Genomic DNA, 25,519 nt, shown 5'->3' with positions numbered 1-25,519 from the left:
TAGAAGGCAACTCGAGTCTGGCAAAGGCCTCTGACTAAAGACCAAATTAGTGGATAAGCACACTTTCTTCCTTTAATCCATGTGGCTATTCAAACCAGGGCTGAGAGAAAGAAATGGGAAGTGACTGAGGGGGCAGAATACCTGGTACTTCAAATGCTGCCAGTTCAGTCCAGCGTGAGATGTGCCGTTTAAAAGATTGTAAATTAAAAATAGTATCAAGGCAGTTGCATTCATTAACATTTCTTTTGAGGATGTTGAGCATGTAGCTATGTAATTTTAAATGGTGGAGAAAAAGACTGTGAGTGGAACAAGAAGTCTTTTAAGGGGTATTTCCTCATCTCCCTTTTGCAAAACTGAATTCAGAAGCCTATGTTAGAAAGTAAGAACAGAGGGCAGGAGAAGGAAGCAGCAACCTTAAAAAAATTATTAGCATGTTTGTGGATCCTTCCTATGTGTGAGAAAGGATTCTCCATTTTCATAGTGTATATTTTAATTTATTTCTAGTTTTAGAAAATGTTATACATCTCTTGGGGGGATGGAAAAAAAAAGCCTCTAATAAGGCTTTACCTGACCTGCTTTACTACAAAGCATATAATCAGTAGGTTCTGATCATGTACATAATCCTGACCAGCTGGAGTCATGGAATCGTCAGGATGTGATGTACCTAAAACATGCTGTTGCATGTGTTGTGCTTCTGCCTGGAAATAACTAGTCTGAGCACTCGTGAGGAAGTGCATAACGCTTGAAGAAACAATGGTTCAGGTCATGCGCTCTAATTTCACGTAGTTTAAGGGAGAAATTTCACTTGCGTGCCGTTTGGCTAGGCACTGTGTAGGGGTATTAGATCTATCCGAGCGCACACTGAGGTGCTTTGCAGGGAGAGCAGAGGGGAATACTTCCCTGTTCTCATAGGGAAGTGCTTAAAGAGCTTGTTGAACCGTTGTCTCTTTTCCTTGTTCCAGGGAGATGTTTGCATACTATTTAAATCTGCAATGCAGTGAATTTATTTCCTGTTTTCAAATTACTGGCCTAAAAACTTATTTTCTAATATTTTTTTCCTAATGAATGGGATTGCTGTGAGCTCCTGCCTTTTCCCAATGTGACCCCAAAACTGACAGCATTTAAAGGTCCTTGTACAGTTTGGGCTATCCGGGATGTGTAATTGAGCACCCCGCTGCCTCTTTTACTTTATAACAGACTTTCTTCTCTCCAGAGTTCTTAAGCTTAAAATGAAGATGACCTTAACATGAAACTAATTTTGTTGTTTAATGAGGAAGAACTCTGAAGTGGGAATAAACTGACACAGTATCAAAGAACACGCAGCTCTTTGTTCTAGTTTATTAATAAATAGTGGATGAGGTTTTTAAGGGTGAAAGTAAAATTACATTAATACCATTGAGCGAGTGCTAAATGCAGAGCGTAAGACAGACCAGGTTTCTGATTTGTTTGATCATTACTTAAGGTTTTGCCTGTTGATATTCCTGCCTTCTCAAGCCTCTAGGTAAAGCTGGCAAGTACAGGCTTGTTTTTTTTCCACAAATACATGAATCTCAAAGCACATAATCTATGTTTTTCTAAAATACATAGTATGCATACTTAAGCAGGATTTCCATTTGCTGATTACTGCTTTAGGCCGGTGACTTTTCTTCATGCAGGAATGTTATGGTCACCATTATAAATGCAAAGAGACTTCCTGAGAGTAGATCTGAAACGCCTGTTTGGGGAGAAAGAAAAGTCCTGCTGAACTTGTAGATCTTTGAACAATTTGCTGTCTGGTGGAAATGCAAGTTCATTGGGAAGTTCCCAGTGTTGTGTAAAGAAATTATGAACTGAGAAATGGTTCAGAAGAGGCAGTCTACTAAGAAAATGCTTGGCATTTGGTACTGAAACGCAGAGAGCTTTCCGGCCTTGCCTGAATTGGTGAAGCACGTCCACTTCTATCCTTGTTGGTGACACCACCACTATCAAGATGGTTAAAGTGTAGGCAAAAAGCCTTGTGCTCTGAAAAGGAGCTCTGGGGAGTTCTGAATACAGCAAATAAGAATGCACAGAGATTAGTTGTATTGTATTCAACTTGTCTGCCCGATTTGACAAATCTATACAGTAAACATGATTTGACAGCATTTTTCATCCTGAAAGTGTTCTGCATTCGGATCCCTTGTAATGAGACTTGACTTAAATGGGTCAGGAATTCAAGACTCATTACGCTCCTTGCTCTTGTCCCTGCAGCACTGGTGTTTTTGCACTGCTGAGGAAGAAGCAGCTGTTGAGTACCCCAGCATACCACAAACACCCCTTTCCCCTTGCCGGGCAGCTTTTCCTGGGCACGTGCTGCGGTGGGCTCTGGTGGCAGTTGGCACGGCTTTTCCTTGGCATGTTTGTGTGTGTGGAGCTGTGTGGCTTGGCTGAAACCTGGCAACGCATGTCTAAACGTTCTGTGCTTGCCTTTATCATCTAAATTCTGGTTTTTTCCCTTTTTTGTCTGTAGAAATATTATGGTCTGGATACTAAATGGGGAGACATCGAGCAATGGATGGTAGGCCTTGATCAACGTAGCTAAACAACTTTTACGTGTTCAAGTTTTGTATAGTTCATAGAGTTTGAAATCCTGCAAAGTAGGTATTTTCATATTGGAAACTTGAATTCCACGCTTATTCCAAAAATTCTTGTGTCTGCATCAATGCCTGAAATGTGGCTTATGATCAATTTAAAACTGGCAAGGGTTTGGTTAGGGCCATCTCTTTTTTACAGACCTCTGTCTCCGCCCTATCACTTGAAGATTAGCTTAGCATGTAGACCTGTTAAGGCCACTTGTGATACAAGGAATATATGTACTTATTTTACTTCTTATGAGTTTTATTACAATTTGAGTCTTCTCAAATCTGTCTTCAGATAAATTTTGGGCAAGTTTTATCTGTGCTTCTTCAGTTACCTTTGTACTTACTGGTCCAGGGGCACTGCACGGGTTGCATTATTACTGCTACTGTGGCAGTGCTCGCTTTTTCCGATAATGCAACGTCCTGGACTTTACTATTTGCTAAGCCAGTGAAGTTGATACCAGGTATGGTCTTGGCCATTAGCAACATCTGACTGTTTTAGCACCTATAATGTAAGATGAAGCAGTTGCTAAAGGGCTGGAAGACATTGGCTTCCAATGTCTTTCAAACGTAAGTGATTTCATAAACTTGCTAGCAACACCAGATGAAAACTGTTGTTTGTGGCCTTGCCTGACAAGCTGGGTAGCGTGCACTGAAAAAGAGCTGACTTCCAGTGTGGAAGATAACTTTTCAAACTCCCTGACTTCCTTCACCCTTGATAATGAATCAGCATAAATGCTGGTTTATTCTGTGCCTTCTTGAAAGCCTGCTGCCCTATGGACCAACTATCCACCCAAGATGCTCCAATCTCACACATAAGCTATTAAGTCTCTTCCAATTCTTGCTCTGTGAACTTAGCTCCATGTTATTAGTAATTCCCTTGCTTAGAAATCAGTTCACCTGTCAGAACTGTTAACTACAATGTTGAAACTTTTTTTCCTGTTTTCTGTCACGTTTCTAAATTCCCTGTAAAATAATTTGTTGAAATGTATACATCCTACAGCATTTCCAGCGTTAACACAGCCTTTGGCCTGCAAAAGGCAGTGGTGCTGTGTGTCGCAGAGGCTGTAAGCACAGATGCTTTTCGTCTGCAAGAAGGGGCCAGGCTGTGCCCCTCGGGCGTACTCGCTAGAGAGAGACCATTCACTGCCCTGCCACGTTATTTCAAATATAAAGTTTTTGAGATTTGTCTTGCAGGACTGCAAACTGGGAAGCTTAATTACAAAAGCACTGTAAGTATACTGATTCCCAGATGCAGAGGGATGCACTTGAAGCATTTTTGTGAGATATAAATATGAAAGTGTGTAGCAGAATAAAATGGAGGGGAAGAAAGTTGGGGTCACAAATGAGGGGAAAAAGGGGTTTTCTGACTTGACAAGCTGTCACCTTCTGTTATTTGGTTTAACCATACTGACTCCTAAACATTGCTGAAGTTTCACTGTGTCTCTCTGAAAGCGCTGTCGGTGTATCTGTCCTTTCAACACTTTGCTCTTTGTTTTTTCTCTGCTGCCTTGGTAGGAAGACAGTGAGCGTTATTCCCGTAGAGCCCGAAGGAATGCCTCGGTTAGTATCTACTCTTGCTTTTTCTTTATAGCTAGACACTTCAAATTAAGAAAACAGACATGTATAAGGCAGTTCCTTTTTAAAAAAAGAAACAAAAAAACAAAAACAAAAAGACAAAAATACAAGCTTCCCCCCTCGTCCCCCGCCCCAGCTGAGTGAAAACCCCAAAGCCACTTCCTGGTTTCTCTGCCCTCTCCTCAGCCACTCCGGGGAGCTTTTGCAAGTGTGCTAGAATAAAGGGGTGCAGGTGGGGAACTAACCTGCTTGGAGCATTTAATGTTCATTTATTCAGACCATGGGCCAAGAGCATAGAGCAGGGAGCACCCGAGCAAGCTTGTCAGTGTTTATTGGGCAGGGTATGGTTTCATTTACTTTCTGCTTATAGTTCAATGCGATTCTTTTTTTAAAGACGTGTTCTGTAAGTCTTTTCTTTCCTTGTGTTCCATCAAAGCCATCTGCATTTACCTCACTGCCTGTTACTTGTCCTCTTTTCATTGTTTTCTTGTCTTTATCCTTTCTTTTGATAGGCTTCGGATGAAGATGAGCGCATGTCAGTGGGTAGCCGTGGAAGCCTGAGGGTTGGTAAATTGTACATTTTAAGTGTGCATGTGTGTGTACTGGTGTTGCTGTCCCCTGTACCACCGAGCTGGTTATAGTACTCTGATAATGTCATCCTTCTGAGGTTTTGCCATGTTCTATGTTCAAGGCATATGGGCTTTTTTTTTTTTTTTTTTTTTAAGAGTACATGTAGGTCAATAATTCTTTCAACCAGGGAAATTGTCAGATTTGTGTGCGCTGTGCTGGAACACCATCAGAGCATGTGACTCATGCTGTTCACTGTTAACTGTTGCAGGAAGTACTTAGCCAAAACGTTGGTATATGCAGCTATTTCTTGTATGCACCTTGTAAGCTCCCCTGTTTCATTACTGATACTGAGAATTTGCGAAGAGGAAGTGCTAGCTTACTCCATCATCAATGTTTATTAGCTCAGGAAACCAAAGGCAGATTCAGTGGAAGTAAGTCTTAAGCGCTCTGGAATTGCAGGTAGATGCTGTCGTCAAACCTGCTTTAGAGATGTTTGAAATTCATCTGCAGGCTTGAGTTTTGTGGAGGGAGGGGTTAGTACAGCACAGAGTGCTGCAGGGCACTAGTACTCATCTGTAGGAAAAGTTCAAACAGTTTTTTCCTCTAAATGCCCATACAGTATTTTTCCAGATAATACACACATGTACAAATCTCCTCTCCATTCTAGCATAGACATAATCAGCTCTTGTAATTGTGAAGACAGTTTAGGCAATTTAGTAGTTATGAACAGCTAATGCCATTGTCTCAGCAAGTGTTGATAGTCTTCAGAAGATGATCAGAGTTCACTGCTTCCAAGACCTATGGAGAAGCATTCAGCTACACACAAAACTGAAACAATCCGTAACAGCGCTGTGGAGGAAGCTCTCGGTAGTCCTGAACGTGCATCGGCTGCGACTGGTTTTTGTTACGGAGTCACTGTGTCTCAAACTGTTGTGTTTGAGAATAATTTGTTCTTCTACTGATGTTGTCCCCAATTTATCAGTAGCACTAGCTATGTGGGATAAGCTGGATGATCAGTTCTATTTTTACACAACAAGCAAGACCTATATCATTCATACCAAGATCTTTATTTGTAATCCTTCATTTCTGGGTTCTATGGAGATTTCATGCCATAATTTTTTTTTTTTTTTTCTTCTTAAACTTGAAAATAGTTATCTAGGCTAGAACTACCTTTTTCTTTTTTTCTGACGAAGTATCCACAAAAGAACCGGACTGCTCCTTTTTCGGGGGTGACAATGACACCGCAAGCTGGCAGGGCCCTGGTCGCTTCTGGTGCCTCCTGCTAGTTCACGTGACCTCATATGCCTCTAAAAGAGTCTGGAAGATGAACAAAAAAATAATAATAAAAAAATTACTACTGCATAGCCTGCTCAGTGATCCTAATGGAGTTCACTGTAAGATAGCACAAGATGGTGTTGCCTTGTTCCCTTTTTAGTGAAATCCTTATTGCTACTTATGAAATGCTGTTAAAATCTTAAAGAATAAAGACTGTAAACTTTTATCTGAGTGCTTTTCACAGCTAGAAGATGCCTTAAAGCTCCAAAGATTCGATGAAGAAAAGCTTATCTTCACAGATGAACATGAAAACTGATGTTTATTTTACTTAGAGTTAAATTTGGACATGTTTATGAAAGTGTTTTTTGGAGGGGGGGGAGGAAAAAATCTCTAGATCAGTTGAAATTTCAGTTCTTTCTGTTCAGAAGGTGATGCTGATGCAAATGGGTTTAACCGTGGCTATAAGTGTTTGTCCCGGGATGTGGCAAGATGCAAGCACACTGGCACTGTATTTATGGTGGGAGCCGTGTTCATCTAAACCACCTTTTGTTCACGGAGATCCACTACTGATTCCTTTTGATGTGTTTTTGTAATACGATCCTGTGTTTATCGCTGATATTTAAACACCAGAAGCCTGGCATTCCGCTTCCCCACCTTCCCTTGAGAAGGAGCTTTTCTGACCTTTTTTCCTGGAGCACCCAGTCCCTGGCTGCCAGCATGCCTTCAGGCTGCGATAACCACTGCTGGGCTGGCGAGCAGCGGTCTCCAGCTGGTTCGTGGGATGGCCCATAAATACCTAACACTTTTGCAAAGAATGTCCTTTTCTGACAGAAGGGTCTGGTTGAAACTTTTCACGCTGGTATTTCTAGTGATGTTGCACAGACTCCCCCCTGTCCTGATAAAGTAGCATTCGGTGAATATTGTTACGCAAGCTGACACTTGGGCATGCACAGGAAAAGAGTTTTGACAGAGCTTCCTTCCCTGATCCAAGTGTCACTGGAATTGTAGAAGAAAGTAAATGTTTGCTAGCCTGAGCTGAAATTACCCTTATACATCTGTTAGTTGTTTTACTCACAATGAATTGAGAGAACATACATTGATCGTTTTCCTAGTGTGGGTTTGTAGTGGATGCTTTTAATAGTTTGACCACATCTCTCTCTAGCTGTTTGTGAAGGTTTGGCTCTTGCTGTGTGTGTCTTCAAAACAACAAAGTAAAAAAAATAAACAATGTTCAACCTAAACAATTATCTCTGAGGACTGGAGTTCAGTTTGGCTTCTGACCTATTTTAGTCTGAAGAAAGCACCAAAATCTATTGCCTTGTGTCCACAAAGGGTTTATAAAACTAGTCGGAGAATTCTGAATGCTCTTCTTTTTTTTTTTGTATTTAAAGGCTCCTTCCATAGTCATAGGATGCCATTGTAATTGGTCTACAAGACCTCCATTTTCTGAAAATTGATCTTGCATCTTTGGCACTTGGGCTCATTGCACTGTGAGATGGCTGATGGTTGCTTTGTGAAGCTATGCTTCTTTTCTGTGAAGGAAGTTTTCAATGAAATGAGCCAATATCAGAAATTTATTTCTCCTTAAAACTTTACCACCCTACTAATTTGTGTGGGTTTTACTCTGGAATATTTTCTGAGTGGCTGTCTGAACTGCAGGCACCAGAGATCTGCTGAGCTAGCTTTTGGGGAGCTGGCCTGGATGCTTCTGGCAGAACAACCACCAATATGGACTACAAAACCACCTGAGGTGTTGATTAGACCAAGCTAGCAGATTGATTTAAGCTCCACAGCTGGGACTATACCATGAACAGTGGCCTAGTGTGTTGATATAATGCTAGCTGGAGTATATCTCTGCCTCCTGCAGGCAGATCTTCAGCTGCGATGAAGGGGCATCTTTAATAGCTTTTCTGTGGCTCATCCTGAACCCAAAAGTGTCCTGCCTCTCCTGTTTCAGAAGTTGTGCTAGCTCGATTCTTTATCACGCAGTCTTTCCAAGGGAGGCTCAGTAACATCATCCTGTGTTTGTTGAGACACTCAAGCTTCTCTTCCAATATCTTTTCTATTGCAAGTGTTCTCCCACTTCTCAGCTGTCTCTAACCCGACACCATCCAGCATTAAATAATGTTGTGTTATCAATCACTCGTGATGGAGTTTGTGCATTTTCCTTGTTTTGTTTGGTCCAGAGTTTGTGACTTAGGGCTTTGTGCAAGAAGTCCTGCATTATCAGAGTTAGTTGGGATTTATGTCTCTGTACCTGTTTGTTTTTTTGTTTGTTTTGTTTTGAGGGATTCTTTTGATTGCCATAACTTGCTTCAGTGTTTTCCTTTGTATTCTGATTTTTCTTTCCTCTCATGCCTTTACAGTCTCATTTGGAATACGCCAGCACCTACCCAGTGGTGAGAATAGTCTGCAAGTTGCAGTGTGTGTTAAAAACTAATCACAAAGAAGAAACTAACATCAGTTGTGACAGCTGATCTGAGATAAGGGAGGATCTAAAACAATCTTGAGGCAGCTTGTGGTCTGTGATATAAAGATGCTACTTCCCTCGCCTACTAGTCTGACGCAGTTCAGATGAAAAGCGCTGAATGATTAGAGATCTAAGCTAGATCTAGTTGAGTAGTTACCATAGGACAGAGCAGAACAGCTTTTAATTCCCCTAACAGACTTTCTCTGTTACAGTCTGTCCATCATTTGACCAGGTATGTCTGGTATTATTTCAGCAGAAATCTGGGAAGGAATAAAACTCTCGCAAACTCACTCTGAATCGATCTCGCAAAGGTGACAGGACAAATACACTGCCTGCCAAAGTTGCAGCTTGTGTATTGAGCTGTTACCTTTGCTTTGGAGGATAAAATCAAACTCTGTAGTAATAAGATGAAAGCATGTATTTGCATTGAACACACTGAGATATAGCTGACTCTTGGAAGAACAGAAAGGGCATGGAAGGGAGAATGAGGGTTGGGACTTTAAGCTCAGTTCAAAAAATGTCCTCATACTGTTAGCAGTGCTGTCTTGTGGCTGTCTGGTGAAACAGAGGAGTGTCAGATTCTGCAGAAAGCAAACTGCAGAGAGCAGTTTTATAGGCTTTTTAGCTTTGTCACTCCCCTCCATTCCCTGCGCTATTTCAAATTAGGAATGGGATGTATCTATTTGTGAGTGACCTATATACTGAAATAGTTCAAATGCATTTAGATTTTGCATGGATGTATTGATACAGTAAGTATAGACAGCTGGTAGCTCTTTTAATTGACTTAACCCAGCAAGCATGAATGATTTTAACTGTGGCTACTAAATTTAACAGCGCTATCATGACTTTTAACAGTAGTCTTTAATAACTGGTCATTTGACTTTTGAGATTTGATTTTTTTTTTTTTTCACGTGTGTTTATTGAGCCATGTTGTGTAGAGCTGGAGGAGAACTGAACTGATGTTTCTGCATGTTGATGTGCATGCCTGGCTATGGATGGGTGCGCATAAACTCATTGATCTTCTCATCCTGCATTCTTAATCTCACTGCAGGCTGGATTAGAAAATGAGAGGACCAAAAAGAAGAACTACTCCAAAGCAGTATGTATCTTGAGTAACTCTCTCGGAGAGGTTTTTGCATACAAAACCACTGTGGTAGGACATATGTGCAAGTATGTTGGCTGAAAGAGCTCACCAGCCTCATGTCAAGGATATGGTGGAAGGATCAGGATTTCTTTGGTCTTCAAGAATACTGTGCACCACTTCCTCTGCAAAATGTGGTGTAATCCAAACAGTTATGTCAGTGTTGCACATAAAGAGCATCTTAGAAAAACTCAAAACGTGACCTGAGCATTAACATTACACAGAAAGAGGTAATACTGAGTAGAATATGTGTGTAGTAAAGGCAGCATCTTTTCATAAGGGTGGTTCTGCGTAGTATCGATGCCTTACTAGCGCCTGTGATAATAGGGCACTACTTAAAGTACTGCAAAGCCAAACCTGGACTGGAGGTAAAGAATAATGTGCTTTCATGCAGTCAGGATTTTAGCTGAATCTCATGGGGAGCAATTCCAGGGAGGGAAAGAGTACATGAGAGAGGGCAAAGTGGTGTACCACTACTGTAGAGGAAAGGCTACACATCGCAGAAAGAGGTTTTCAGGCTGGGCTGAGGTTCTTCAGTACACTGGAAATCAGCAGAGAATTTTTGGAGAAGTGGGAGTTGGACATGGGATTGAGAAAGGCTGAAAGAGCAGCATTAGCCACAGCCTAAGGTAAAAAAATGTTACAAGTATAAATGAACATAATGGCAATGAGAAAGTTTTCTGCATCTGTTAAAAGCAAGAGGTAAATATGGAAAAGAATAGGGTCAATTGCACATGAAGGGAGAACAAGTAAAATCTCAATATTTTAGCCTACCCAGTATGCAATTTTATTTGTTCTAGTTTTCATGAAGGCAGTGATCAGATGCTTAGTGTGTTAACGTAGCATAGGACAGAGGTCAGTGAGGTCTGATAAAATTGACCCTGCTCTTCAAGAGTCATCTGGAGTATTTGCCTTCAAAAACATGTGCTGGAGAGGTTTCTTGAGAGGATGGGTCATAGTGATAAGGGAAATGACCTGAGCTATGAGGCTTCCATTTGAAATCTGAAAGATACAGGGCAAATTAAACAAATATGTTCAGAAGTGCCTGAAATAGAAAGTGATGAACAGTTAACCTGGATTTGTGGAAAATGAATCACGTCAATTCAACTTAATTTCTTTAAGCAGGGTAATTATTTAAAGACATAAAGGAAAAGCATTAGATGTGACTATAACTTGACTATAAGGCTCTTGGCGTGTCTCTACATGACATTCAGTGAAACCTTGGGCAAGATCTAGTTCTTGTAAAAGAAATGCACAGTTAGTTGAAAAAGAACACTGTTAGAAAATGAGACAGCTAGAAAGGATCTCATCTGATCTACTCCCATCTCTAAGACAGCATCATCTGTCTTTAAAGAGGAAAGCAGTTCTACAGCAGTCTGTATTACCTAGCTGTCTTAAGTACAGGGAGTGAAGGCAGTTTCACATGGGGATAGAATAAAAATCCTGGTGATGAACAGGAGACAACTTGTCAAAACTGAATAATAGTAAAAATAAATGAGGAATGCCACATTTGGGAAAAGTGAAATATACGATTACAAAGTAAGGAATTCTGCACAGGAATGGTTCAGATAATGATCTGAGGTTCCATTCAGTCACTATTAGATGGCTGAAAAAAGGCAAACGTAATTCCTCAGTGTAGTAACGAAAGGGGTGATGGAGGTAATTGGTCTGCATGGTGCTCATGAGGCTGCAGCTGGAGTGTTGGCTTCAGTTGCTGAAGATTTGTTTTAACCATTCTTTGGGAAAATGTTAGAGAATTTCAAGGAGCCTGAAAAAAACTAGTAACAACTGGAAAGAAGCCAAGTGGTGTGAGAAAGCTATAGCAGTGTTTCAAATCAGTTCTTCATGAAAAAAGAAACTGGATGTTGGCGCTGCATTTGTGGGGATAATATTGCATTTCAGTAGAGAACCTAAGCTTTTCCCACAAGTTGCTTTACCAGCTTGGGCCTAAACTGGTTTCTAAGTTAATTTGTTTAATTTTTCATGGAAGCTGCTGTATAGTATATGATAAATATTTTGCTTGGAAATTGACTCAGATTGGGTTTAGTGGATTTTCATTTTGGGAATGCATTAAAACTTGGACTTCAAAACTTAATTTGAATAGAAATTCTAATTAAATTTCCACTAAAAACCCCACCCCAAATAGGCAGAGTGCTTCCTCATTTTCGGTGTTAAACCAGGCCTCGTTGTGAAGTGATGCCAGAATAGTGAATTGCTTGAGAAATCTGAGCTTTTAATGGTATTGATTGAGGTGAGTTTTGGGTCTATCCTCTTTTCTTCAACATCATGTTTCCAGACTAAAAACTGCATCGCAGTGATTGTTTTATTTTATTCACGACCCTGCTGCCATAGGGACATCTCACCCTGCTTGTGAAATGCTTGTTCTGAGCCTGTTTGTTTTTTCTTCTTTGAGAGAAAACCTCTTAATGACAACAAGGCAGGCTGTTGAGCATGACGGAGGACAGCTGAACTGACTGACATCTCTTGTTAGCCTTTGGACTGCCACACAAAATACTGGGAGGTGGCAGATGGTGACTGTCTGGGTTTAATTTTGATGTGATTGGGGAAAGCTAAAAAGAAGAGATTTCATACAGCATTTGCATGTTTACTAAACTGAATTTCTCAAATTTAAACTTAGAATTAATTATTTTGCTGCAATTTGCTTCTTTTTAATCGCTTAGCTGCCAGAGGTGTAGGTAACTGCAGTGATAAATTTATTTTATTGTAGCCTCTCATCCCTTTTAGTCCCCTTTTTGTCCTGTGTTCCCTTCACAGAGCATTTGAAGAGACAGGTGCTATAGTGCAGTAATAACAGGGGAAGCCAAAGTGTTTCTTAACAAGCAAAAAAGGGGTCAGAAAAGGCAAGCAGGAGTATCCTTGACATTTTTGGCTGGTATACTGCCAGACACACAAATGTTCATGCCTTCATGTTTGAAATCATGACCTAATCCTGCACTTCTCCTGTCCCTGGTGTATCTTTGAAAAGTTCTGTCTCTGCCTTTGCTTTTTGTAAGTGATGACTTTTGCTAAAAATTCCCTTCTGGGTCTGTGTCAATTTCTTTCTCTCCTTTTTTTCTTTTCTTTTTCCTTTCCTTCCCTACCAGACCAATGGTTATGAGGAAGACGTGTATGGATCATCCCAGAGTAGAAAATCTAGCAGGGTTAGTAGATGATTTATATTGCTATAAAATCTATTGCTCTGTTTAATGGGATTAAAGCTAATTAGCAAATTCTTTTCTGTGGTAAAGCAGGTTTTTCCTGTCTTGCACATTGTGGGTTTTGCAGTTTGTCAGACACGGAGGTGCAGCGATAAACTGTTTTAAAAAAAAAAAAAAAAATTAGGCTGTGAGTGGGAAGTCTCTGAATTTGGTACAAGTAGAACTTGGAAGCCAGAACTGCTTAACTTGTAAACAAAATTGGGTAAAAGTTAAATTGTGGGAAGAAATACTTTGGCAGCAGCTGGCATGGAGGATTTCTGTGTGCTGGACAACAGAACGATTGTTTTCCAGCCTGTGCAATGTGTTCATGTCGTGCATTAGCACTGAAACTCCCAAGCCTCACCTAGAATTTAGTCCATGTCTTGAGATTTGCATATGTCAAATGGACGTTGGATTTTAAATTTTTCCCAAATATATGTTTATTTGAAGTTTGCTTAACTAAATGGTTTTTTTTTTTCCCTTTATAAACTGTATCCTAGGATTTATGGAAACTCCCACAGAGGTGAACAGCCAGTGCAAGTGTTCCTACTTAGCTACTTACCATTGATGTACTTTTATTTCTAGAAATATTCTTGTCAAAAAAAAGCTTAATTATTAACTCCATTGTGTGTATGTGGGTCACAATGTTCATTTCTGTTCCAGCACAAGTGTTTTGTGTCAATTATAGGAATTCATTGTCCTGCTTTGTTAAATGTTGGGGTTTGTGCAAATTATTTAAAGGTATTGTCTCAAGCAGAGCCTCTTTGGGGGTCTGGCAGGGGAACTGTTTGGGGTTTTTTTCCTTGCCTTTATTTTAACAAAGGCAGTCAAAAGCTCAGAGCCTGTTGATTTTTATCCTATCAAGACTTCTCAAGAAATGTAGTGGTATGCAGACTAAAGCCCTATGTTTAGGGGAAAAATAAACTACTTTTAAGACTCCATTTAGCTAAGTGTTTGAGCAATACATGCTAAACATGAGATAGACTCCACTGAGTTACTGTGTAAGCATGAAGTTAAGCAGGCACTTATATAAATAGTGAAATGGGACCTTATATTTTATGTCCACTTTAAACTGTTGCGTCCATATGGTTTTATGCATTTTAGCTTGTATATGCGGATAAGAGACAATGAAATACTGTTGCTTAAACTTGTTAAGAAAACAGTGTGTCCTCTTATTGGCACTCTCGCTGAACCGCTTGACAAGTTCAAGGAACTTTATTATGTAGTGCTTCTGACAAATTACATACTCCAGAGCTCCAAGTGCTGCAGGAAGAGCAAAATATCTGTAAGAAAGTCATCCAGGGAAAAGAAGTTGTTTCATTTCCATTTAAATAATTTAAAATCATCTTGGTATTAGGGTTTGTAGCATGGAGGTTTAGTCTAGTAGTGCATAATTATGGCAACATCATTAGTTCCTTGCAGTTTTCGTTGTGAAGTGTAATTCAGGTTAATCGTTATTTAGAAGGGGGATGAGAGTTTGGGGCTGACTTGGAATAGCTGAAACTCTACAAACAGTTGATGACAGTCTGGCTGGCATTCACCTTTAGGAACACTCTCTTCAAAAACCCCAAACCTAACCGTAAAGATTGCCAAAGTAACAACAAAAAATTAAGAAGAGGCAATTTCTTCAGGTCGGGAAGGAAGTGATGAGTCTGCTGATAAAATAGTTGTTTCCAAAATAGGTGTCCAATTTTAAGTCGCAAAAGGGAGTGATGTCCACATGGAGATCAGCCTTTGTACACTGTACTTGCCATATCACAGGTTGATTCCTTAAAAATTAATAATGCCATGTGCCTAGGTAGTCCATGTGCGGATTACCGACTCCCTAGGTGGGAATGACAGTAATGTCTTTAAGCTCAGTTCAGTTTATTCAGACTTCTTTTCAGTGAAAGTCTTATTTTACAGGCACTTGGGAAGAATGAGGCAGAAAGAGATCTAAATTTTTGAGGCTGGACAATGATTTATCCTCAGTATATAGCTGTGGGTGTGCTGTCTTATCCACACATCTGTTTGCCTGCAGTGACAGAAGTCCAGTGTCAAGAACAAACAAGTTTCTTTAATTTGCTGCAGATCTCCCTCATTTGTAAAAGGAGTTAACACCTACATAATTTATAGTGATGATGCAAGGATTAGTTAGGGCTTGTAAGGAAGCTGAGTAATTGCTGACAACTGAAAGCAGAGTATCTTGGTTGTCTGGACCACCGTAAGAAATGACTGGAGAAGCAGGATGTTATAGAACAGCTGTAAAAGGAGAGCTCTGGAGTACAGCAAAGAAGGGAGTGGTGTGGACCTCTTTGGGAACAACCATTCCCACCAACATGCATGCACCCGTGGGAAAATAAGGCATCTAAGCAGTGCCTAGGAGGCTTTGAAATACCTTTGCAACTCTTGTATTGTTGCAGGGCTGATTACAGGAGACTGGGCGATCACAGAAGTCATTTCATGAGGGTGGGGATGTGGGGAGGTGGTGTTTCCTCCATGCACACTGGCTGTGGCAGGCTGTGCGCGCTCCTAAGCGTGCCTTCCTGGTGTGGCTTTGTACCCTGCCCACTTGGCTCGGGGCTGCATCTGCCCCTGGTGCAGCAGAGTCACTCTTTTATCACATTTTAGATGTGCTTTTAGGCTGACATTTTTCTGAAAACAAGGAAAATGCAAAGTCTTCCCAGCATGCCTGTGTTTTTCCTCATTCCTTTGGCTCTGTGAGATGCAGTGTCTTATATATGGATTTCTAGTCTGCATTGAAGACACACCTTGGTTTGCAAATATAAATATGCCTCTATGTTAAAAACAGCTGTTTATAACAACTTAAGTTGTCCATAATACATTGTTACAGGCTCCTAAAGCTTTTGGGAAGCCAAAATACTGAGTTCCACTCAGTATTATAAATACCCTACTGCTGTCAGCCCTCCTGCACCCTGCAAGCCCTACGTGCCAGCATTGGGTTGAAGCGTTCGCGCAGTGGAAATTCTCACAGATAATACACAACAGCAGAAAAGCTGAACTGGCATCCTGCACTCCTGTACAGGTGCTGGGGGAAATGAGCGCAGATGTTGTATATCATGCTAGATAAATAAGGTAGGGTTTTGGAGGGTAAGGGTGATTTTAAGTCCACTGGAGTTGTCAGTTAGTCGCTATTGGTACTTTTGGTACTTGGAGCTGAATTAAGATCTGCCCATTCTGGGGGAGACCAAATAGCTGGACCAAAAGTGCAAGGTTGGTTTGATGCTGGGTAGGAAGCTGCATAGAAGAACGTCTTTAATTTAGACAGTCTCAGTTCTTACAGAAGAGTTTTCTTTGCATTCAGTCTTGCCGTATCTGACAGTGGGCTGCTCACTTTTCCTGATGGGCACACCCAACAGTTTTGGTCCCTGGCTTTGATCTCTGTCTCCCAGCAGAGTTGTCCTGATGCCTTCTTCTGCCTCGCTTGTGGGTTTAACTTACAGGGCATAAACTCCTCAAGAACTCAGAAGGAAGCTGACCAACTCTCTGACCAATACGCTTTTCCAGTTCTTGACGGGCAGTGGCAATCCACTCTATTGTCTGCAGCGGTGGGACTGCACATGCGAAGAAATAACTCCTCTAAGGCAGGAGGCTGGGTTCTTAGGTATGAAGCTGTGACGCAGCCATTTATTCCGAGTTTGAGCCTGGAAGCTAACATTTTCGGCATCTTGTAAAACAGATGTTGTCTGTTCTGTTTTACAGAAGCTGGAAGTATGTTGATAAATACAGCTTCACTTGAGTTAGGATGAAACTTAGGTGCACGAGCCGCATACATGCGTTTGGAAGTGTGGTCCATCTTCTTCTGAGTCCCGTACAAACCATGTCCCTGCAGCATGCTGTCACGTTGGGTCATAGCAACAAGAAGGGAGGAGAGACTATGAGGATTTAAAGCTTTTCAGTGGAAAATGAACCAAATGGATATTTTGTGCATAAAATGCTGTAGGGATAGAGGAAAGGCCTTTTGTTTATTTAAAAAAATCTCCACCTTACAAATGCAAAGGGCACACAATTTTCACACGTCCTCGTATCTTTAATGCAATTTCCTTAATGCAGTTGTCTCCTCTTTTTGCATCTGTGACCACTTTGACTCCTTGTAATTTGTAAGCACCTAATTTACATTTTTCTTCTCATTTAAAGGAATTTAGAAAGTCCTTCATGTTACGAAGCTGAGTTCTCAAGGGGTTTTTTTGTTTGTTATTGATGCAGGCTTCGTACCACTCTGATCTGGGTCTTCACAACAGCGGCTATGCTTCCACATCTCAACCTTCTTCCCAAAATGGAAACTGGGTCTGTTGCCCTCTGGCTTTACCTGGCCTGGACTTGTTCTGACCTCATTTGGATAATACAACCTCTTGTACTTAGAAATTAATTTGGACCAACTGTCAAGAGTCTCTGTAGCTCTTTTTAGTAAAACTTAAACAAACCCAAAACAGACCTTTTAAGATTGGAGTGAGTAATGGAAAGCTGTTTTAAAACGGGCACAATCAGTTTTCCTTTGCTGCTCCTCCCTTTCCTACAGTTTTGTTTGCTGTTGACCTCAATTGGTCTGGAAAAATAAGGGAAATCTTAATTAACTGAAGTTCTCTATTCTATTTGAGGCAAGTTCTCTGCTCACTGTGTCAGTCTAGCAAGCTTAAGACAAGCCAGTCTGCATAAAGTGACATTATAAGCAAGTAATTCACAGACTGCTTGAAGAAAATCGCTGAAGCTTCAAAATCACCCAGGAGGTTGGATTGTCCTCTGCCTGTGGTCAGAGCTCAGGCAGTCTGGTGCCAGCAAAGCAGTGCTCGAGCAGTGGTCCACAGCCCGGCCTGCCCGCTGGGCAGCAGCAGGAGGACATCGCCTGGGGCTTTGTGGTGGCTGGTGATGGGGACACTGCAGATGAGCAGGGTGACTTGCAGCAGGATTTGCCTGCAGGCTGTGGGCTGGGGACCATTGCTGGAGTATCTCTGGCTCCTATTTATGCCAGATACAGTATGTGCTGTCTGAACTGAATTGCTGCATCTTGTGAGTGATGGTTACTAACAGCGAAGTCATTTGTTTTATGGTGCTCTGACTTAAGTACTCATAATTTTGTCCTGAATTATCTGGGTTTTCTCTGCATTTTTGTTTAACAATAAAATACACAAGAGAGGATCTTACAGCTGTGTGAAACACTTAAAATGTATATCTTAAAACACTCTGTCTTTGTATGTAGCTCTTTTTCTAGCTTTGGTTGAAGTGAGGAGAAACACCCTTTCTGGCTGCTATACACAAATGTGTGTGAAACAATAACAACTTAACAACCTAAAATTAAATTATGCTGTTTTGCTTTTGCATACTGTTGTGTCCTCCCTTTCTGTAGGAAATGCACGTGTCTGCTTGGTATTCTTAGTCTGTGGGAGTTGAGATCTAATGCTTTTATGGTGCAGATGACTAATATTCTCTATGCTGGGTTTCTTCTGTTGTAGTTTAATAATCCTAATCTCTTATAAAGATAGTTAATTCTGCTGTAGGCGCCTTTTTTTTGTTTCATTTTTCTATGCAAAAAAGTTTTGTGCTTGTCTTCCTCAGCCCTCCTTGCTGTACAGCGATCCTTTGCCAGCCAGAAGTTACAGGGTTGGTTGTACTGATGCTCTAAACACAAATACCGAAGCCACTCACCTTCAGCCATGCATATGTTGTCTCTTGCCTCTGTAATTCCTGTTGGGTCCATTTATTTCACACTCTGGTGTCTGATCCATCTGAATGCACGTGTGCAATGCTGTTTGTACAGACCTGGATTTGCTGATCCTCCCTTTTATTCCCATTGGAACTGTGCAACCACTGTTGGTGGGGTCATGATGCTGCCACAGGCTTCTCTCTGGATGGAGACAGTTGTCTTCATTTTGGTGTATTAGCTACAACATGCGGGAGCAGGCCAGAGAGAGGCAACATCAATTCTTTCTGGTTGTGTAACAACTAACAAAAACATATTTAAAAATGTTTGTAGCCAAATTCCACTGTTCTTGTTTAAACTCTAAAATTAGCTTCTCAGACTTTTTTCTCAAAGCTTAAAGGTAGAGTTTCCTACTCCCCCTGTGTTTCCTGAGCTGTATATTGATATGCTGAACTGGAGCTAGTCTTAAAATACGCATCTTCCTCCTCTTTTATTAATTTAGTAAATTGGCTAGTAAGTGAAGTTCAGCAGGTGTGAGTTTTTCCCCATACTGCCAGCACCAGAAATGAAGGTTAAACAGATCTGAACAATTTAAGAATTGATGTAGCCGTTTTGTTGGTAGGCAGTATGAACTGTTGAATTGACGATTGGGAGAATGGTTAGAAATGCATGACCGTGTGATGGACTGGGCGGGGGGTGTGTGTGTGTCAGACTCTGCACGTGCCTTATGGCGTTTCCCAGCTCACCGACTTCAGGTTGTGTCAGATCTTCACTTGCATGTTGCTTGTGGTTGCATACAGGAGATGTCCCTGTCCTTGCACATTCTGCTCATTCCCCTATGTCCTTCACGTTGCACCTTGTAAATTTGTAATGCTCCAGACTGAAACCAGAAACTGGGTCTGCCGGTCCTGTTCTGACTCTGTCTTTTAATTGTAGGCGTCTGTGTATGACGAGAGCGTTTACAGTGGGAGTCGTCGGTATAGTGCCTCTAGTTCTCGTGCTGTAAGATGTTTTCTGCATTTCCTTGTTGTCTTGTCTGTCCTCAGTTACCTGTGTGTACGAGAACACAGCCTGTTCTGGGCTGAGGAACATTTAAGACGGACTGTGTGACATTTCATAGCCTGCTGCTGTAGGCAAAAGTACGAGCACTGTTTCCATGACATTCCATGAAATAATAAGTAGTGATTTATGTGCTGTTGTAACGCCTAGCCTCCTGCGGACCGGCTCTGGCTAGCACCGACAGAGCCCAGTGCTAGGCACTCGCCTCCCCTGCGGCGAGGGGAATTCAGCTCTGCCTTGCACTTGGTTTGCAGATGAAACACCTTAGAAAGATGGTACATAAAGTCCCTTCCCTCACTGAGAATTCTTCTTTTGGAAATTGAGAACAATATAGTTTAAAAAAAACCCAACCAACCAACCAAACAAAAAAAAGCCAATTCCCCAGTTTTACATCATTAGCACTTACCTCCTAGCATGAAGTGAAAGATTTTTGTGAATGTATGACTTGCTTGGTTTTGTTTCTTGGATTTATATTCCTTAGCGATGTCTTAGGCAGCTTGTGACAACATTTTCAAAATATGTGAGGAGGAGGGTTCTGTCACTTACAGGGAAGAGACAATATGAGGAATGACAATATAAATTGTTTCCTTTCAAAAACGAGAGGCTGCAGGACTTGATTTACAGATTAGAAGGAAGAAAATGCCTTTACCTCTTCTCAGATGGGGCCTCCGTGTGCTGGTTTGGGCCAGGCAGTACATCTGCTGCTGTTGTATCTGCCTGAGGGGGAAAAAAAGCACCAGTCTTTTTTGATTTTTAAGTTCTGCTCTGTGGACTCACTGCTTAGTCTGTCTCTGAACTCCTTCACTGATTATCAAAAAAATGACCAAACAAAAAAGCCCCAACAAACACAAAAACACCACCTGAGACTGTAACAGAAAAAAGCCTCAAGACAAAGCACTGATGTTAATTTAACTGTAAAAGTTACAATTTTATTAGCTTGGAGAAGGAAACAAACTTTCAAGAATGCTTACTAAGTGCTTGTTAGTCTTTAAAGGGCTATTCCATTCCCTTGCATTCACCCTTATTCGCTAGTTGGGCTGTGCATCTTGCTACTACTGCTATTAAGCTTCAGATTACTTATTTTGTAATTGTACCTTGTTTTTATTTGGCTGCCTTGGAAAATGCATCAGTACTTAACCCGTGTGGGCTGTTGTGGCAGCCTGCAATTCAGTGAATTTGCTGCTGTGGCTGCGCTGGGCTGGTTGTAGCCCTTTGTTTGTACGGGATGTCTGTCTGTGTTTGAGATAAATCTCTCCAAGGTCCAGATGATACGCTTCTACTCTTGGGAAAAATAATTTACAGTGGGCTCCAAGCCCACACGCTGTTTGCAAGTTCTTCAGCCACTGTTAACGGCTTGAGCAGGGAACACTGCATAACACTGGTGCTTGTTCCCCTTCCTCCATCCCCATCCTGCCCCATGCCACAGGTATTTGGAAGCCTGTGTATAACCCAGCCTTCCCAGTTTCTGTTGCACTGGTGCCTGTAGTAATGAGAGAGTTAAGTATGAGGGTTTTGCCTCAAAGGGAATGGCCTTGTCATAATTACAGGGTTATCTGTGGTTATTTTAATGTCTCTGCACCTCGCAGCACTTTTAACATGTAGAGGTGTGTCGTTTGGGTAGCTGTCTCCAAAGAATGTTTTTGGATGATGAGATGACAGGTGAATGCAGGGGGTGAGGCTGAAACTGGCTGTGCTTGGTCTCAGCCAGCTGAACAAGTGGCACTTGCTTCCATATTCTGCCCTGCAATACACAGGGAGCAACTATGGAATAAATAGGTCCCATGAAACATTAATATGGGACTCATCAGTAGTTAATACTTTCTCCCTGTCAATTGTTTCAAGTTTATTCTATATCCTTGTTATGTTAAATATAAAACAGCAGTGATGGTGCAAGGCTTCTGTGCTAGAACTGCTTAATAAGAAAACAAAATGTAAATATTTGTGTCAGTGCTTTTTGGAATTGAAGTGCCTGTGATTGAAAATAGTTGTAAACTGTGTGCAACACAGTTGTAAATTTTGCGTATTTTCATCGCTCAGTAGTTCAGGTGCACGAAGCCAGTGTCACTTCACGGAAGACATCGGAGGACACAGCTTGGTCACGTTCTGCCCTGCTTCAGGGGCTTGCTAAGGGCTATGTGCCTTGGAACGTGATGGTTTGTGATTAGTAACTAAGCTGATGGTTGTACTGTAGCTGGGCTTATTTCCAGCTTAACCTCTTATCATTTATTGGTACTGTAAGCTTAATTTTCATTTAATACTCTGCCACTTTGTTGGCATGACTAATGATGCTGAAATAGTCCTCCAATAGCTTGGTGAAGACCTGGCTGTGTCTGTAGCTGAGGAGTCCAGGGGATTCCTGTAGTGGCCAGGTAACTTAATGGAAGAACTTAAAAATAAACAGAGTACGTGCCTCTCAAAAGTAGGATAATTCTTTAGATTTGAGTGGTTTTGTATCTGAGAAACAGTCTTACGTGCCCATAAAGTAAACTCACAAAGATCATAAGCAGCATAGCCTGAGCTGCTGAGCAGCACAGTTCCTCATGCTTGTTCCTGTCCCTGAACTGCTGCTGCCCTTGTGTCAGTACAAGCTTTTGCACGTGAAATTTGAGGGACTGACGTGCCTCTTTCCAAAGGCTATGTTCACAGTTGCCTTGAGGTGGTAGCAATAGGGAAAATATCATGTCCCGTAAACCTCAGAATTCTTTAATTCCTCTCTGTTCTGAATGTATATGCTTCTGTATCTTTCTATAAAGTTCATCTAAATGCAAGATTGAATGTGAAGCTGCTACTCTAAAATGTGTGATAATAGAGGGAATAAGTCTAAAATGCATTTCCAGACTAAGTTTTAGTTCTGTTTCCCTGTCACTTTAAACTTTCATTTCCCTTCTTTACTTCCACTGCATTATAACCTCTGGAAATAAAACAGTGCAGACACATTCTTTGTCCTTGTCAGCAACAAGTCAGCCCTGTCTGTTCTGCATCACTGCTTAGATGTTTGCTTTTAAGAAGGACTAAAATACTTTCTTTGGCAGGAGATGAGGACTGCAGGTGCTGGAAAAGCAGGAGAGATGCTCAGTCTCTGAGATGGTCTCAGTTTTCACTTTAATCACCACTTAGATGGATGTTTCTTGCTTTGGCCTGAGGAGCCTGGATTCATTTTTATATGTGCACAATGTTGGAAACATGGGAAGGCAGCTCGCTAGAGAACTTCAGAGCTCTTGAAAAGTAGCAGGATTGAGCCTTTTGTATAGAGATTGAGAGCTGTTTACTTGTGACTGCTATCTTAAGATATATAAATAAATCATTAGTATTCTGTCCTTCTAAGAACTGAATCAAAACTCTACTTGGTCCGTCAACTGGAATTACTGCTTGCCTTTATTTTTAATTTAACAGTTGAGGTGTCTGTTCTCTGACTTTCACTGCTATTCCTTTGTCCAGCTGCATGTAACCATTTTTGTAACTAACTTCCTCTAAATCCTCTCTCGCTTCCCTTCCTGATTCTAATGCTTTTCTCTTTTCTCTGCTTGCTGTTCTTGGTTTACCTGCGACAGCCTTCCGAGTACAGCTGCTACCTTGGTTCAGGATCTCGGGCATCCTCAAGAGCCAGCTCTGCTCGGGCCAGTCCGGTGGTGAGCTCATCTATTTTTCTTTGTCTCTAAACTGTTTAATTCTTCTGTTCTTCAAGGTCTCTTTTGTACAAAGAGGTCACTGTCCCTTGTGAGACAGTTTCTTATGGTATTAATTGGACCTTCTGGGCAATGCTTAAGACAAAGAATGGGGGAACCAGATGAGAAATTACAAAACCATAGTAATATCTAAGCAGATGCACATGTTTTTGCAATAGAAGTGCACTTTGCACTCACATGTCAATGCTACATTTTTTCTAAGTCGGGCATAAAGCACATTGGCAAGGGTATCATGAAAAAGCGTGTCTAGCCATCATGAATTCCTGAGTCGTCATGGCTGAGCAAGGCTCAAGTGCTAAAGTTTGACCCCTGTGACTGTAGTTGACCAAGACAAGACTTTTCCCCCTGCTTTTTACAGATACACAGTAATTGTCTTCTATTTTTGCAATGTCATATCACTGCTTTCACTTTGTGATTGTTCCATCTAGCCGTTTACAACTCTGAATATCTTTCCTGATTAATTTCAGAGGAAGGCCTGATAGCATGGTGACAGTAGCAGAGTGCAGTAGCATGTCTTCTAGAGGAAATGTGCAGCTTACAGTAAACTAGTCTGTCACAAAATTAATCTTACACGGAGAGTGAGTTTTGAAGTGTTGCACTGAGTTTCAGTAAACTGGCTTTGCTTCACGGAAGCGTTCCTCCTAGTGAAATTTTAATGTGCTGGTTCTTCTGGGACCCGTCACATATTACCTACCACATCCCCAAGATATGAAGTGATGAGGAGGGTGATACTGTAAATTAACATACACAATGTGCTTCTCTAGTCATAACATCCTACCGCCTCTGTTGCTTTGCTGGGTAGCTGAAACTTAAATGCTGTAAATGTTGCCTTAAGGACTAATTAAAACGGAGTATCTGGATAGTTAAAGAAGCTACCACAGCATGCAGCACGGTAAGCTGTAACGTGAACACTTGGAGTGTTCCTCTTCGGTAAACACACATAGTCTGCAGTAAGGAATTGCTTTGTATCTGATGTCCCCCATCATGCTGGTTCCCCCTTCGAACGTAGCCTACGATTTGAAAACCTGTGCACTATGGGCCTTTCTGCCGCAGTTAGAACTCTGCAGTAGATCTGCTTCCCGGCAGTGAAAGGTGCCTGAACTCTCCACGCAGGGCTCCTTCTTGTCATCAGGCAGGGCATAGACAAGCCTTTTGATCATCAAGCGAGCCCTCTCCTGAGTGAGAAAGAGCTGAATAAACTGGCTGGAGCAAAAGAAAATGGAACTGATAGCATAGAGCTATGTGCTCTGACGTATTGGTGTTTCTTAAAGACAAGGATACACCTATTTTTTAAAATAATGATTTTTTTTAAAGTATTTGCATCAGATAATGTATGGCAGCTGGTGAGCTATAAAAATGAATTAGTATTTTAATGAGTCCCTGAGTCTGAGTCCCTGAGCTTTGCATTTTTGCAGTATGTATCTTAGATTAGTAATACTTCTTAAATGGCTTTGCAAACTGAATTTCAATTATCCCCAAAGCAAAAAATAATCAGAATAATCAGGGATTCCATTAAAGTTCTTCAAGTGTAAGAACTGGGTACCCATACATTGATGTTGGTTTCCATTATGTGGATTTTGTATGCAGTCCAAGTCATTTGTGCAAGCTGCTTACGGTCATCACAAAATGCAGCTTGCCCCTCCTGGGAGGTATAGGGGATTTTGGGGGTTTTAATTCTCTGCTTACACTTTGGACTGTTTGTACGCAAGTGGCTGGAGATGGTTAGCTGTGTCAGCACCGACGCTGGAGAGGTGCCAAGCTGAATCTGCTATGCAAGCAGACAACAGGCACTTTTTTTTTTTTTTTTTTTTAATTAGTGGTTTATTGCAGGGTGCAAAGAGCTTCCGTTATTTCCGTGGCCTTGAAGAAGAGCTGAGAGTTAGCTCCGTAGTGGGTCTGAAAGATGCCACTGCAGGGGCTTTGCTTCTCCTCGTGCAAGGTAGTACAAGCCTTGGTAATGGGGTGGTGTTGCTCTTAAAAGCTCTGATTACTACATGAGGCCAATGCAGCAGGACCTTGTGTGTTTTTGTGGGGTTTTTTTGTTTGTTTGTTTTGTTTATTTTTTTCTGTATTAAACAGACAACACCTTTTCATGTGACTCACAGTAAGGAATCCCTTGCCTTGCCTTTTACTAACAGAGGATTCGAGGAGTTTTGATAACATTCCCAGTTGTGTGCTTGATCTTGGCAGTAAAGATGCTGAAATAGAGCCCTGTCTTTTCGGTGGGATTAGCAGTGTATCGCTTCCACTCATACAGTCCTGAAATGTCCTCTGCTTGGACTTCCTAAAGGAAGAATAAAAACCTCCT

At 41.3% G+C, this 25,519-nt stretch overlaps 1 protein-coding gene across 8 annotated transcripts in view; it reads left to right on the top strand.

Moving 5' to 3' along the window:
* The window catches only part of LRRFIP1 (LRR binding FLII interacting protein 1), a 118,208-nt gene that overhangs the window by 58,034 nt on the left and 34,655 nt on the right, over positions 1 to 25,519 (top strand). For 5 of the 8 annotated variants that reach the window (XM_068408195.1, XM_068408194.1, XM_068408192.1 and 2 more), the window contains exons 4-12: positions 2,489 to 2,536; positions 4,116 to 4,160; positions 4,688 to 4,738; positions 8,387 to 8,419; positions 9,542 to 9,589; positions 12,736 to 12,792; positions 17,035 to 17,115; positions 19,403 to 19,468; positions 23,077 to 23,154. The exons of 1 other annotated variant lie outside the window; for it this stretch is intronic. In XM_068408195.1, the coding sequence (XP_068264296.1) occupies positions 2,489 to 2,536; positions 4,116 to 4,160; positions 4,688 to 4,738; positions 8,387 to 8,419; positions 9,542 to 9,589; positions 12,736 to 12,792; positions 17,035 to 17,115; positions 19,403 to 19,468; positions 23,077 to 23,154 (507 nt within the window). The remainder of the gene's footprint in view (positions 1 to 2,488; positions 2,537 to 4,115; positions 4,161 to 4,687; positions 4,739 to 8,386; positions 8,420 to 9,541; positions 9,590 to 12,735; positions 12,793 to 17,034; positions 17,116 to 19,402; positions 19,469 to 23,076; positions 23,155 to 25,519) is intronic. 2 more of the 8 variants (XM_068408189.1, XM_068408191.1) reach the window with 2 other exon arrangements.

The sequence above is a fragment of the Nyctibius grandis genome, chromosome 9 (genome assembly GCF_013368605.1).
Source record: "Nyctibius grandis isolate bNycGra1 chromosome 9, bNycGra1.pri, whole genome shotgun sequence".
Classification (NCBI taxonomy): Eukaryota; Metazoa; Chordata; class Aves; order Nyctibiiformes; family Nyctibiidae; genus Nyctibius; species Nyctibius grandis.
Note: the sequence above shows the minus strand (reverse complement) of the source record. Positions and strands in the feature narration are given on the sequence as shown.